The following is a 13,093-nucleotide window of genomic DNA, read 5'->3' as shown; positions in this document are numbered from 1 at the left end:
CATACACAGGTCTAATTGTCAAACAGGAAGTGGGAGAATCCATAATCTTTTGTAGAGGGGGGGTAACTTGGAGGTTCTAGATGATTAGGATGATGAACAATTGCTCAAAATATAACTGCTTTACATGCTGTGCAGTTCCATTATGTTACTGAGCAGCACATGCAATGAGCTCTCAGGCTAAGGCCATCTTTATCAATAATGCCTGTACAAGTCCAAAGCAGGAGTCACTAAATTCATTCATAAATAAATCACACCGTGTGATTGTTTTCATTGATAAGGTAAACTAAGGGATAAATAAATAAAATGTCAAATGACCTCCATTTATTTCTGGCAGCAAAGTGTCCACAGTTCAGCCATCCATTGTCTACCACTTTATCCTCCACATGAGGGTCACATGGCTGCTGGTGCTAATCCCAGCTGACATACGGTCAAAGACGGGGTACACTCTGGACAGGTCGCCAGTCCATCACAGGGCCAACACTTAGAGACAAGAGCCATTACACTCACACCTATGGACAGTTTAGAGTGTCCATTTAACCTGTGCATGTTTTGACTGTGGGAGGAAACCGGGGAACCCACACATGGGTAGATAATGCAAAGTCCATTCAGAAAGGCCCGTGTTCAGTGTCCACTGTCGCCAATGAAAACAGGGTTGAGCATGTAGTATTGCCCATGTGCTACATATCATATATATGTATATGTTTTTGTGAAACAGAAACAAATACAAGGTTTGCCTATGACTAGGCAGCTTGCAATTTGGTATAAACAGATTTGACCTGGACATCAAAGTATAGTTAGATCAAGAAATTGCTGGAATGTATTTACACTGGCATCGCAACCAAAGACATCATGTGAACAGCCTCCTGTCAACCATAGATGACTTTTCACAGGCTCGTGTTGGCACGTCAGTGTGAAGCATCTTCCCACCACCCACACACGAATGGAATGGTATTTTTAAAGACCAGTGTCATGGTGTCACACGGTGCTTGCAAGGCATATGGCTCGGGAAGATGATGGCCAATTTCTGGGATTTGCTCCAACCTGACAGTTGGTGTCCCACGTCACCCACCTTTGATTAGAGCATCATGCGGCATCATTGAGGCTTAACACAGGTTCTCTTTGAGGGTGAGGACCATGGTTACCTGAGGCCCAACTTTTTCAGTTTGCAGAAATGAACACTTGCCATTCCAGAAGAAATCAGAGAAGAAACATGCCCTCTAGATAAACGACTGTGTGCCCTGCATCAGGTGTGCTTTAAAACTAAGCCAAGATATCAACAAGTCTGCACAGCTGCACAGCTATGTTAAGCAGTTGAAGGAAACCTGTCATATTAGCTGGGTGACTGGGTCTGTTGAACAAGAGCAGCTGGGCAGGCACGCAAATAAATTAAAAAGGCCTGAATGACTGCTGGATTTCTTTGTCCTGAAGAATCCAGTGCTATTATAATTCAGCTAACACTACAGACACGAGGTGAACCAAAACACGGAGATGAGACACATAACTGGGTACACACAACAAATCTTTAACAAAAAATCACAGACATTTACATCAAAATAACCATTAACATATGCAAACGCGCACACACACACACACACACAATACACATTAGCCCAAAACACACACAAATCACTGCCGCCTTCCTTAGACGGAGCATCTGCTCTTTTATTATCACAGTCTGGCAAAGCAATGACTGGGAAATGTGAGCAAGCTTCTCTGCACTACTATACAGTGTATGAAATGAGAATCACCACTTGTCTAATAATGCTGAATAATAAAGACCTTAGCTCATCTAAAACCAAGGCAAAGAACTTCTTTTAATAATTAAGATGCACAATGTTCATGAATACAATCAAAGGGAGCAGAATAGATCGGCCGAGCAATGTCATAGCACTTTTTTAGTCTCTCATGGACTGGCGCCAGCCTCAGGTCCATTAATATGTTAAGCACGCAGCCAACCATGAATATTCATGAAATGTAATACAACACCGGTCGATTGTCAGACTGTTGCTGTCTCAAGATTGCAATATTAAATCTCTGAAAGATTTATTACTTATGGGTACTGCGAAGACCTCCTTTTCATTTCCTGACCAAACACACCTGAGCGAACCAAGAGATTGTGTGAGTATACACGGTCACACTCTCTTAGACAGATCCAATGCAATTATGCACTTAGAGCTGCGTATTGTGCTAAGTGCTAATATGAATTAACAAGTGCTTATTTTCTCTTCAATTTTCTTGGGAAGTGCGGGCGAAATTAATGTCTGATGAGTTTCTGTCTCGTGTCTTCAAAGGGAAAAAAGTAACAAATGAAAAACTTCAAACAGAGCCAGAGAGAAAAGCTTGTCAAAATATTAGCAATATTAGCAGGACCCAGTGTCTTTAGGGAGAATGTCTATATGTGATACTGTGGAACTATATTTCTGAACACTTGAGGATTATTACATTTTAAAACACTTTTGATATCAGACATATGTTTACACTTTAGAATCACAATTATTTCAAAGATAAGTCACCTTAAAAATGTTTTATAAATAAATCTATGCATCTTATAAATAAATTAAAAACAACCAGATGATGAGAAATTGATTGACAGACAGGAGGTTTTTGTGAGGTGTGAAATAACACGGTGATGCATTTTTTCATGAAATCTTTTGAATAATGGCAGCTTTGTCCTTTGAGTTACTGTTTCACTTTTTTTTTTTATCAGTCTGACCTAAAAGCCGGTTGATTTTAACAGGTACAGCACAAACGACTGTCCCATTCTCACTAATTGAGACCCTGTAGATTCTTGATCTACTGTTTCTTCAAACAACAGTGTCTCAGTACGCCATCAAAACAAGTAGAAGAAGGCAGTAGTGTAGGGCCGGATACAGTTAGTCATAAGTGAATTGGTAAACTGCTGATAAAGCACGCTGAAGGTTTTTATATTGTTACAGCATTTGAAGAGAAGTTATAGCTCTGGTGCTTCATGGAGCCATATCTTTAGACACACCTCAAAATATTCTGAACGGAGAACTGGAGACAAAAAAAAAAAAAATCAGTCTTTACACTATAAATCCTTATTTTTTTTTTCTACAAATTCGCAGGCACTTTTCCTAACTTTCTTCATAAATGTGAGGAGCAGAGGAGAATCACTGCAGCTGTTTAGATGCACTTTAAAGATCTAAGTCTCCAGTGTGAATATACTTGCTCCAAACAAAGTGAGCGAGCTATTGTGTAGACATAAATGTACTGATTATGTTTTGGTTTGTGTATGTCAGATCATCACCTATCTCTCTTAATAACTAAAAGAAGCATATCCTTGCCCCTTTTTTCCAACAAGATTCCACTTTAAAATGATACAGACAATTTCTAGACATCAACTTGACCACAGCAGCTCACCGGCATAGTGAGGGGGGCCTTCCTTAATAAAATGAAAGATGGTAATGAGTGATATAATGCTGACAATGAGACAAAAAGCAAATATGTACCTGCCACAGCATCTGAGTCTCTGTCCGCCTTCAAAAGCTTTAAGAGCATTTCATGGAAGATAATGTCTCCGTTTACTGTATCAGGGTGACATGGCTCTTCTCCAGGACAACCATGCCAACTTATAACTTGTAAACTGAAGACATTACAAGCGTTTAGATATGCTTTTTCTTTTCATCACACTATTAAAACTAAAACCTATGACTCCTGTAATTCTAATCATCATATATCATCTATATCAATCATATAACATTGGCCAGTGTGTCTCAATTCCCATATGACCTCTTACGCGTGTATTCAGGTTGAGTTAACTCAATCCAGCAACAGACAGCTCGATGAATTGCCCTGTCAGTCATTTGGACCTTTGCATTTTACACTACACTCACAATCTGCTCAGGTGTGACACAATTAAACAGGATCAAATCGCTCTGAGTACATTATGCAATAGAGACATAAGAGGACCCAGAAAATCAACACAAGGAGATAGCAGGGACTTAAATGAAAGAGGAGATAAGAAGAGAGTGTACATCGTGGGGAAGTGGGGGTGAGGTCAAGGAATGAGAATAAGGCTACATCTACATAACTCCATTTTCAATAAAATCACATAAATTCCTCTCTGGATACGATTGCCGTCCACACTACCCTGCTGCTCCGAAATGGAGATTGTTGAAAACGATGACGCAATTATCTGCATTTGCTTCCTGATTTGTTCTTATCAGCCACAATACAACTATCAACTGTGCACAAGAGGCTCCATTAAAACTTTATCAGTCTCATAATAGAAATCAGTGGTCATACTGTTCAGCACAATTGTTTCTCATCAGTAGTACTTTCTAAAACTAAGCAAACAATTGCTTTTTACACTAGTGCAAACACGTGCATGTCTCATGTACCTGGAAGGTCACGTGATTTGTGTTCATATAAGTATGTTTGTATGAATACTTCTGATGTGGAGCTAAAAAGCACATCTGGATCCAGATCATTATATGAGCACAGTCATATGGATGTGGTGTAAAATAACATAGCAATGGCTTAGTGACAAACAACTCACCCAGTGTGATCTCTGTCTGCATTGGCATAGACAGTGCTGCATGCTTGACTTCACAGCTGAACAGGGCGTCATTATCCAGCTGAGGATTGAGCGTCCAGGTGAGTCGAGCCTGCACCACCACCGAGCCGTCACTCTGGGGGACGTGAGTGTGACTGAAGTAGTAGAGAGGGTCTGTGCTGTGCACCCAGCGGGGGAACTCTCGGCTCACCACCGTTTCTGGGATGACCTCTGTTGCAGGGCTGGGCTCGTGGGCCTGCTGGCCCTGAGTGTGGACACGCTGGGGAATGTCTGTGTTGAGACGGGACGATCGTGCTTCGGGGTCCAAAAGGGAGAGGGACCGCTGGAGCTTAGTATCATCGAGGTCCCGGCTGATGAGCGGCCTCGCTCCTCTTACCCCCGCTGAGCCACCTCCCACCTGCTCACTAGAGGAGGGTTGAGAGTAGGAAATCACCTCAATCAGCTCCCCATCACGCTTGAAGTAGACCTTAGAATGGAGAGCAGAGCAGAATATGACATTTTCCACTGAAAGCTAACAGGAAAACTAATGCACGTGTTTTCAAGTCACATGCACAAATGCATGTGTAAGAAATGTATTAAGACCACGATATGTCATCAGAGATTAAGGAAATTTAAGTAATTGTGCAGCCAATATGTTCACAGGCAAAATGTAGCTTGCTATTCCTATCTTTTCCAGATTTGCAGACCCTAGTTGTCATAACAAAAGTAGCCTACTGATTATTGCCATTTTAGGAAATGATTTTAGAAATGGCTTATCTGTTTTTTTAGCCATTTAGTAGCATGCACTGCCACTTTAAAAGGTTTCCCCAGAACATTACAAGGATTTCGACACAAATGCATTAACCTATCAACATCTCTCTGCCAAATCTCCTGACAGCAAATCGCTGCAGCACATGACCTGCAGATATTTGCATTAAAATAAGGGTCTTTAGTCACTGATTGTGGTCTTGGTGTTAGAAACAAATATGCTCCTGTTTTTGTTGCAGAAATAAAATGGTAATAATAATAATACTACTCCTCATCTCTTTTGGGGATCATTGGACTTTTGAATTCAATTTCCAAAAAGGATCAAAGAGTCATTATTATAAACACTGCATTTCGCTGCACTGTGTGAGGTTTTTGTGAGGAGGTGGTGGGAGCTTGCTTTGATATGGTGCCACCTCTAGGGCCAATGCCTCCAGTGGGTAAACAGCACTAATGAGTATAAATAAATCAGGATAAGGCCAAGCCCTTGAGGAGTAATGATCTTTTTCCATTCACAATAGGGATCAGACCATAATCAACAATGCAGCTTTGCAGTGTGTGACCTTTCCTTAAAAACAAATTCAACTTTTAAATTTCAAGACATGCTCATTCCTTAGCACTTACACAAATCCGACAAGTTCACTTCAAATGGATATACATTTTTGAAAAACAGTATTATCAGCTTATCTGTGAATGGGGAGGAGAGACACATTTATTGGTTTAATTTAAATCAAGCTCAATTTTAGAGACTTCACTGATAGATAGGGGATGACTGTGTCAGCACCTTTGCTGCCGAGGCTATGTTTGCCACAACAGATGCAACATCATTATACTGTATTACAAGCTGTGTCGTGCTTGGTTGTATCACAGTATTTATAGACAGCTCTAAAAACGTTCTTATGTCTGCTATCAGAGCAAGCTGGTGCACATCCACATGGAGCTGTGCACCCTTGCTCAAAGGTGTTCAGCAGTACTAATTGTTGTCAGCACCATAGATCAAAAATAAATTAATAAAATAAAAAACTCAAATGACTTTTCCTCCTCATCAACTTGGTGCTACTATGAGTCTTGAATTACTCCGTGGCCCCATCTACCTGCAGTGCACTTTTAATACACAGGGAGGGATGTTTGCTCACATGGAGAATTTTAAAAGATACACATGAGTCATTATTTATTGCAATAGAGGTTATTTTTTAAAGTAAATTCAATTAGGTACAGCTTTTGATCAGAGGAGTACATGAAGTAGATATTTTTTTTTAGCTCATTGTTTCTATAAAGTGTGATAATAAATTAACCTTGCTGGAGAAATTTTGAACTCTCACAGTGGAGCAGTCTGTTGTTAAAAGATGACTAATGAGTGTGCCTTCAAGTATAACCTTAGCTTTTAATTACACACACACACACATACCCACCCACCCACACTTGTTAATTTAGCTAAGAGTCAGGTGAAGCACATGTTGTGTCTAGTGCTCTTATCATACACAGATGAACTCCTCAAACATTGTTTCCCGTCCTCATATTCGGCATTCACCATATCTACTTTTAAATGAATCATCAACCCATCCACGGCAGTGAGAGGGTGGTGGTTGGGGGCATGGTACAGGTCACTGGCCTAACAATAAACTAAGATGTTACAACTAATAACTATCTACGCTCACGTTAACTTTTACACTACATTCTGAGTCTCCAGTTACCCTAATCTTAATCTGTATGTCACTGCACAGTGTGAGAATGTAAAAGCCCTGAAAAGGGGAGTAATGAGTAAAAGATGCACAGACACACACTTTCCTCAGATCATGGGTGTTAATAACTGAAATAATAAACATAATCAATACAACATAAATGTCAGTACATTATCACAATATGTATCATTTCCCATTATTAAAGATAAACAAGCATCAGTAGATTCTGTTGAAATATTACCAGCGAAAATGTGCATCAACATTACATATTTTGTATTAACATTATGTATTTTCAACTCTGAATGGCAAAATAAATAAAATATAGTAAAGCTCAGTAAATTAAAGTGGCTCATTTGAGATAAACAAATAAAACAATGCATAAAATGTACTTTGCTTACCAAAATTAAACACAGCAGCTTTAAACCATACAATGCTAACACTCCAACTCACTCAGTAAATCCATCATTTAAGTATAGTAAATACACAATGGCCTAACATTACACACAACAACAGTAAAGTTTCCCACAGTTACGTTGTGCCATATAAACGACAGTGCAGTGCAGCTAGCATCGCAACAGGTTAGCTCATGTGGCTCGTTTACATGTCGTCAGGTAATTAACTTCATTACGTCACAATACACGGACATACTGCGTTACAAATAGTATCCTGAGAACGTCTACAAATAAAACTAACACTAAAGTAAACAACAACTCATATTATGAGGGACTCATACCTGAAAAGGTGAGTAATGAGTAAAAGATGCACGGACACACACTTTCCTCAGATCATGGGTGTCAAGTGCAGCGTAAGGTAGCTCAACAGCGCTACGCTTCCCCTACTGTTGCCCTCAGGTAATTACAACTACTTTTAATACTGCTGGTATTAAAATGGCATTTTGAACATAAAGCATAAGAAAATACAAAAATACTGTACTCAAACTGCTATGACAGACAGTAAACATTATTCACTCTAAACTATTTAATAAAATGACAATTACCTCTATTATAATATGGAAAATACTTACACTAAGACATTAAATGTTACTCTGCTGCTGGTAATACAGAGACAATTCAATCCGTCACAAGGACACTGCCCATAGAAACCCACATGTACACAAAGAGAACAAACAAGCATGAGAAAGAAAAGGACCTGGTTAAACCTGTACCCAAACTAGGGACCTTTTTGCTGTGAGGCATATATACCAACCACCAAACTACCATGTGCCCCAAGCACAACATGAAAGACTAAAGAACATGTCATTATATTGAATTTTACCATGAGCATTTAACACCCATGACTCTTAATCTGCATTAACCTCATGCATCAGTAAGGCCAGGCCTATGAACAAATGAATTCAGTAATGCAATGGGACGTGGAAACATCAACCTCAGATCCACGATGACCTAACTGCATCTGCTGCTAACTCCTACAGCTACTCAACAACTTGCAAAGGGAAGCTTTTTTCAGCAGAACAAAAACACATCATTAATTATCACAGCAGGTGGAGAGACAGCAGCATGGATTAGAGCGATCAGTGCACCTGTTTGGTAGCTTTTGTTGGACAAAATGATACTGGCGCACAAAAACACCTGTGCTGGCTGTGGGTTAGTATCATAGTGGTTTAATTCAGTAAGGTCGGATATGTAATTTGTTTCCACAAGCATTGACAGACAGAGTTAATAGGCAGGCCTAAAGAAAATATTGACTTTATTGTATGAAAACGTATGTTGCCCGCTCTAGTCTAAAATAACACCTACATTGAGGTGATATACCTGCAGCACTACATCAAGCATTCGTTTTCTTATTCATAGTAATCCCATCGTGACTAAATTTCACTCCTTTCCATCTGTCTGCTTGAGGTATAATAAAAGGAATTGATGAAAGTTTCATCAAAAACTGAATAAATGGTATGACAGATATGTTGCTACGGGCGAGTGAGTGAAGTGTTATTGCGGTGTCATTATGCTGCAGTTCTGCTCCCTTTTCATTTCCCCTTTCATTAAGAGCAACAGATCACATACCGTATAGTATATGGCTATGGAAATACTAGAGACGTAGATATAAACAGACACATATAGAAATTAGACTATTAAGGGAGTTGAGCGAACCAAGGAATGTGTTCCTGTCAGTGTTGATTAGGATCTGCAGTGTGTCATCATGTCACAGATTTTCCTGCTTGAATACACAAGTGAGTCGTGTTGACATGCATGTGTTGGCTTTAATCAGTGCCATAGTCAAGTTCCAACCTCGAGTCCAAGTGTGCAAGGATGGACTTGCATACTTGTGAAGTACGTACTTAGGAAGCAGAGGTGGAATGAAATGAATTACACTTGCGTTACTGTTTTTTGTGTACTTTTTAAAATTTCTAATTTTGCTTTTACTTAAGTATGTTTTTTTTGGAAGTGCTGTAATCTATCTATCGTTTCAACAGGACAGGCTGAGGTAACGCATAGGCAGAGCTGTTAATCCCCGACAATGTCGCTGCCAAACTATAAATACCTCATATCTTAATACACAAACCACATTTTGAATTTTAAATAACAAATGACAATTTGTTCCAGGACACAGAAAAAATATTTATTTCAGGTTTTTATGTTATTTCTCTGTCGACGGGTTCCAGCGAAATGCATTCTGGGATGCATGGCTTTCCCTGGTCGGCTCAAGTCACCACCCGATGTATACTTGTTAAAATGGGCGGGTATGAAAACCGTACTCGCTGCTCGCGTACTTGTGAATTAGAACAGTACTTGGACTGAGGCTGATGACGTTTCAAGTACAGGAGTACGCAAGTACAGAGAAGCAGAGTCCAAGATGGGCTCCAGTGATCTACTTTTTCTACTAAAAAAAAAGGTTTTACATTAAAAACAAACAACATTCAAAGACTTTATTACTATATATGTGGAATCATTTCAATTTGTGATCTGGTATTTCTTTGAAATGTTTTATTGAATGGCATTTTTGAATATACTAGCCTATTAAGAAGAGACAGAAAGAGAGATAGAGCAAATACGTGGTGTCTGTGCCCCAACAAATGAGCCGTCAGGACACTTTATAATTAATATTAATATGAACCAACGTACAGTTTATCTTAAATTCTGAGCACAATTAAGGTGACATCCGTCATCACATTAAAAAATGGCCTATGAGCTGAAAGCTAATTTGCAAAAATCGAATTTTCCACATTTCCTTGTTCGACAGACAGACAGAAAAAGAAAATCAGTTCTTTCATTGTGTTTCAGTAGGAGAGCAAACACTAATCCATTTTTCCATGTATGATTGTATAGCTACGAATATAACGCGGAGGATGTCTCTCACTGTGATACAGTATATTTCACTGAATGAAATTTAGGCTATTTTGATGCTGTGTGACTTGCCGTTCATCTATTTATCCTACATCCATTGTCTATTTATAATTATTATAAAATAACATTATTTGGCTTGTTAGCTAATACACATCAGGCTTGGAAAGCAGTGCTTTCTCTCATGTAAAGGGGGATTTTTTTTAAATTGCTCTCAGATTGTTCTCTTCGAGACAGTGTTGCTGTGTGGCATAAAAACGATTATCAATCACACTTTGGTTATAAATCTTCAAATACTTCACAGTCCAATATGTGCAGAGAATGAAAGGAAACTTCTCTCCGAAATGAATTAACAAAGAAAGAAAGGAGATGTAATTGTAAGCTGTAGCCCATACACAATAGCACGGTGGTGGTGACATTAAGCTGGGGTGGCATGAGAAGGGTTTTGCTCTTTTTCCTGTGAATAGACAGTGATGAAAGCACCTGCACTGTGTGAACTGCCAAGCCTCCCCCACCTGGCTAACATCTTAAATCTGAAACATTTTTGACAATGTAACAATCATGCATCGGTCCATATACACCTCCATGCTGCTGCTGCAATTAATCATGGCAGTGTCAAAAGGACAAGATGGTAATTTTCATGGTGGCAGGATGACTCAATGAAAGAGAAGACGCAGGAGAAAAAGGGCAGAGAACGAAGAAGGAGGCAGACAGAAAGATCCTGGCCATGACTTAATCAGCTTTCCTTCTTATTATTAACCGTCATTATCTTTCCTCTTTTCAATCAGTGCTTGCTTGTACTCCGAGGATGTTCTAATGAGTGGCACTGGGAAGTTATTACTGATATGTCACCAGCTTTGCTTCAGCGACGTCAAATGCTGACAGATCTTGAAACATAATGCGAGACACTTTAAACACATGCGGCCCATTATGTATCCAGCCCTCTCCAAGCTGCACTGGAAATTTGGTGCATGGGTTTTTCCCAAAAAGTTGTGAAATATGGCGGAATGGTGAAAAACTTCAAAAAAACTTTGTCTGTAATGATGTAACACAGGTAAACCTCATCATAAGAGAATTAGACAACACAAATGCATTGCCCTACTCTTCTGGGAAAGTACAAGACAAAAGAGGTGGAAACTCAAAACATAATATAATTCATGAATGCAGGGTCACACCTCAAATAAGAGTACATGGCTGCCTGGTCAACATTAACATGATACAGTTAAACTATCCATGCATATTTGATACTATAATTTTCAATTATAGTATCCATTTTAAACATTATAAAGTGTTCTTTAAAAATGCTCAAAGCTATATTGTAAACATAATTTGAGAGAAGTTATTTTGATTTTTTTTATGTGTACAGTTGTAGCTATGGAGTAATATGACAACCCTGTGCTTTGGGTGAAATGAAGAAAACATCAGTTCTACTGTATTTTAATCTCTGCTATGCATATAATGTGATTTAGACATCCGGAAGCTGCTTTAATTACATGCCAAACAATTGTTAAACTTCCTCCCTCTGGGGAAAAAAAGGTGAACCAGTTACTGTTATTAGTTCTGCAATTTGCATGTTTTTTAATTCAATTTTTGTAACGTATGAAAAACAGGAGAGTAGACATGACCCAGAAGAAAAAACAGAAGGGAATGTCTAAAACTGTTTCTAATGTTAGTACAAATATTCATACAACAGGATACATTGTCTACATTAAGGGAGAATGTATTGTCAGACATTACACTGAAGGCTGCAAGAATGCAAAACATGTTTTTGTCTTTATGTGGAAGCAAAGCAAATTTATCTAAACAGACACAGAGATTGCATCTGTGTTAATATATAAAAAAGTGTTGAATTGAAGGTTGTGTTAAAGTATCATGATTCCTTTAAGACTGTGGTGATCTGTGACACAAATGGTTCCATCACAGCAACAGCAACAGCCAAATATGCAGTGTGTACAGTTAGTTGTGCACATGCACACCGAGTACAGAGGTGTGAAGGCTTTTGTTCAGTTTATATAAACTGAAAAAAAGCCTCTTCCAAGTATAAGACTGGTCCAGGTAGAGATGGATACACGACAGTGAAGTAGTGAGAGTCTTACATTCCACTTTTTCTTTCACAACTGCGCCCTTTTTAATGTTGTTGCATTATTAAAATACTAAAGTTAAAAAAAATAAAATGTGAAATTTGTGTAAAAAAAATTAAAAGATAAAAAATAATATGACGATAAAAACAACACTGACAGCACAAACACCCAGTATCCTCACCGGATGTTTTCTTTTAATTACTTCACAGGATTTAGGCTGATCAGCAGCATCATCAGCAAGTCTTGTATTTCACAACTTTTTCCTTTCCTCTCTATTTCTTCTATTATATTCTAAGCCGTAGGCTTACACTTGCCATGAGAACAAACGATGTTTTCCCGCATCAAGAAAGAGAGCAACATGATGACGTGTCTCTGAGGGTGACTGTGAATAAAAAGAAGACATGACCTTAAGATTATGAAAAGATTACCTAAAGATTATACAGTATATCTTTAGTAACTTCCATTGCACCCAAATGACCAACGGATTAGAGCACTTATTGCAGGTTTAGAATATAAGAGCAGATTATTTATTTGACCTTTTCATAAATGAATGTCAGTTTCAACTTTCCCTCAGAACAGCTGACAAAACAGTATTTCATAATAAAACAAACAAACAAAAACAATCACACATTCTTGCATATGTCTCATGCTGAACAACTGTTATGTTCACTATGGGGGATTAATTGCTTGATTTAATAAGGTCATGTTATTAAATCACTAAAATATGTTAAACAAACATATTTTAATGTC

At 38.6% G+C, this 13,093-nt stretch overlaps 1 protein-coding gene across 2 annotated transcripts in view; it reads right to left on the bottom strand.

Moving 5' to 3' along the window:
- igsf21a (immunoglobin superfamily, member 21a) overlaps positions 1-13,093 on the bottom strand; it is a 143,292-nt gene that overhangs the window by 11,661 nt on the left and 118,538 nt on the right. For both annotated transcript variants that reach the window (XM_058632798.1, XM_058632799.1), the window contains one exon: positions 4,520-5,003. In XM_058632798.1, coding sequence (XP_058488781.1) covers positions 4,520-5,003 — 484 coding nt within the window. The remainder of the gene's footprint in view (positions 1-4,519; positions 5,004-13,093) is intronic.

Source organism: Solea solea, chromosome 6, assembly GCF_958295425.1.
Source record: "Solea solea chromosome 6, fSolSol10.1, whole genome shotgun sequence".
Classification (NCBI taxonomy): Eukaryota; Metazoa; Chordata; class Actinopteri; order Pleuronectiformes; family Soleidae; genus Solea; species Solea solea.
The sequence above is the reverse complement of the archived record's forward strand: the minus strand, read 5'-3'. Positions and strand labels throughout refer to the sequence as shown.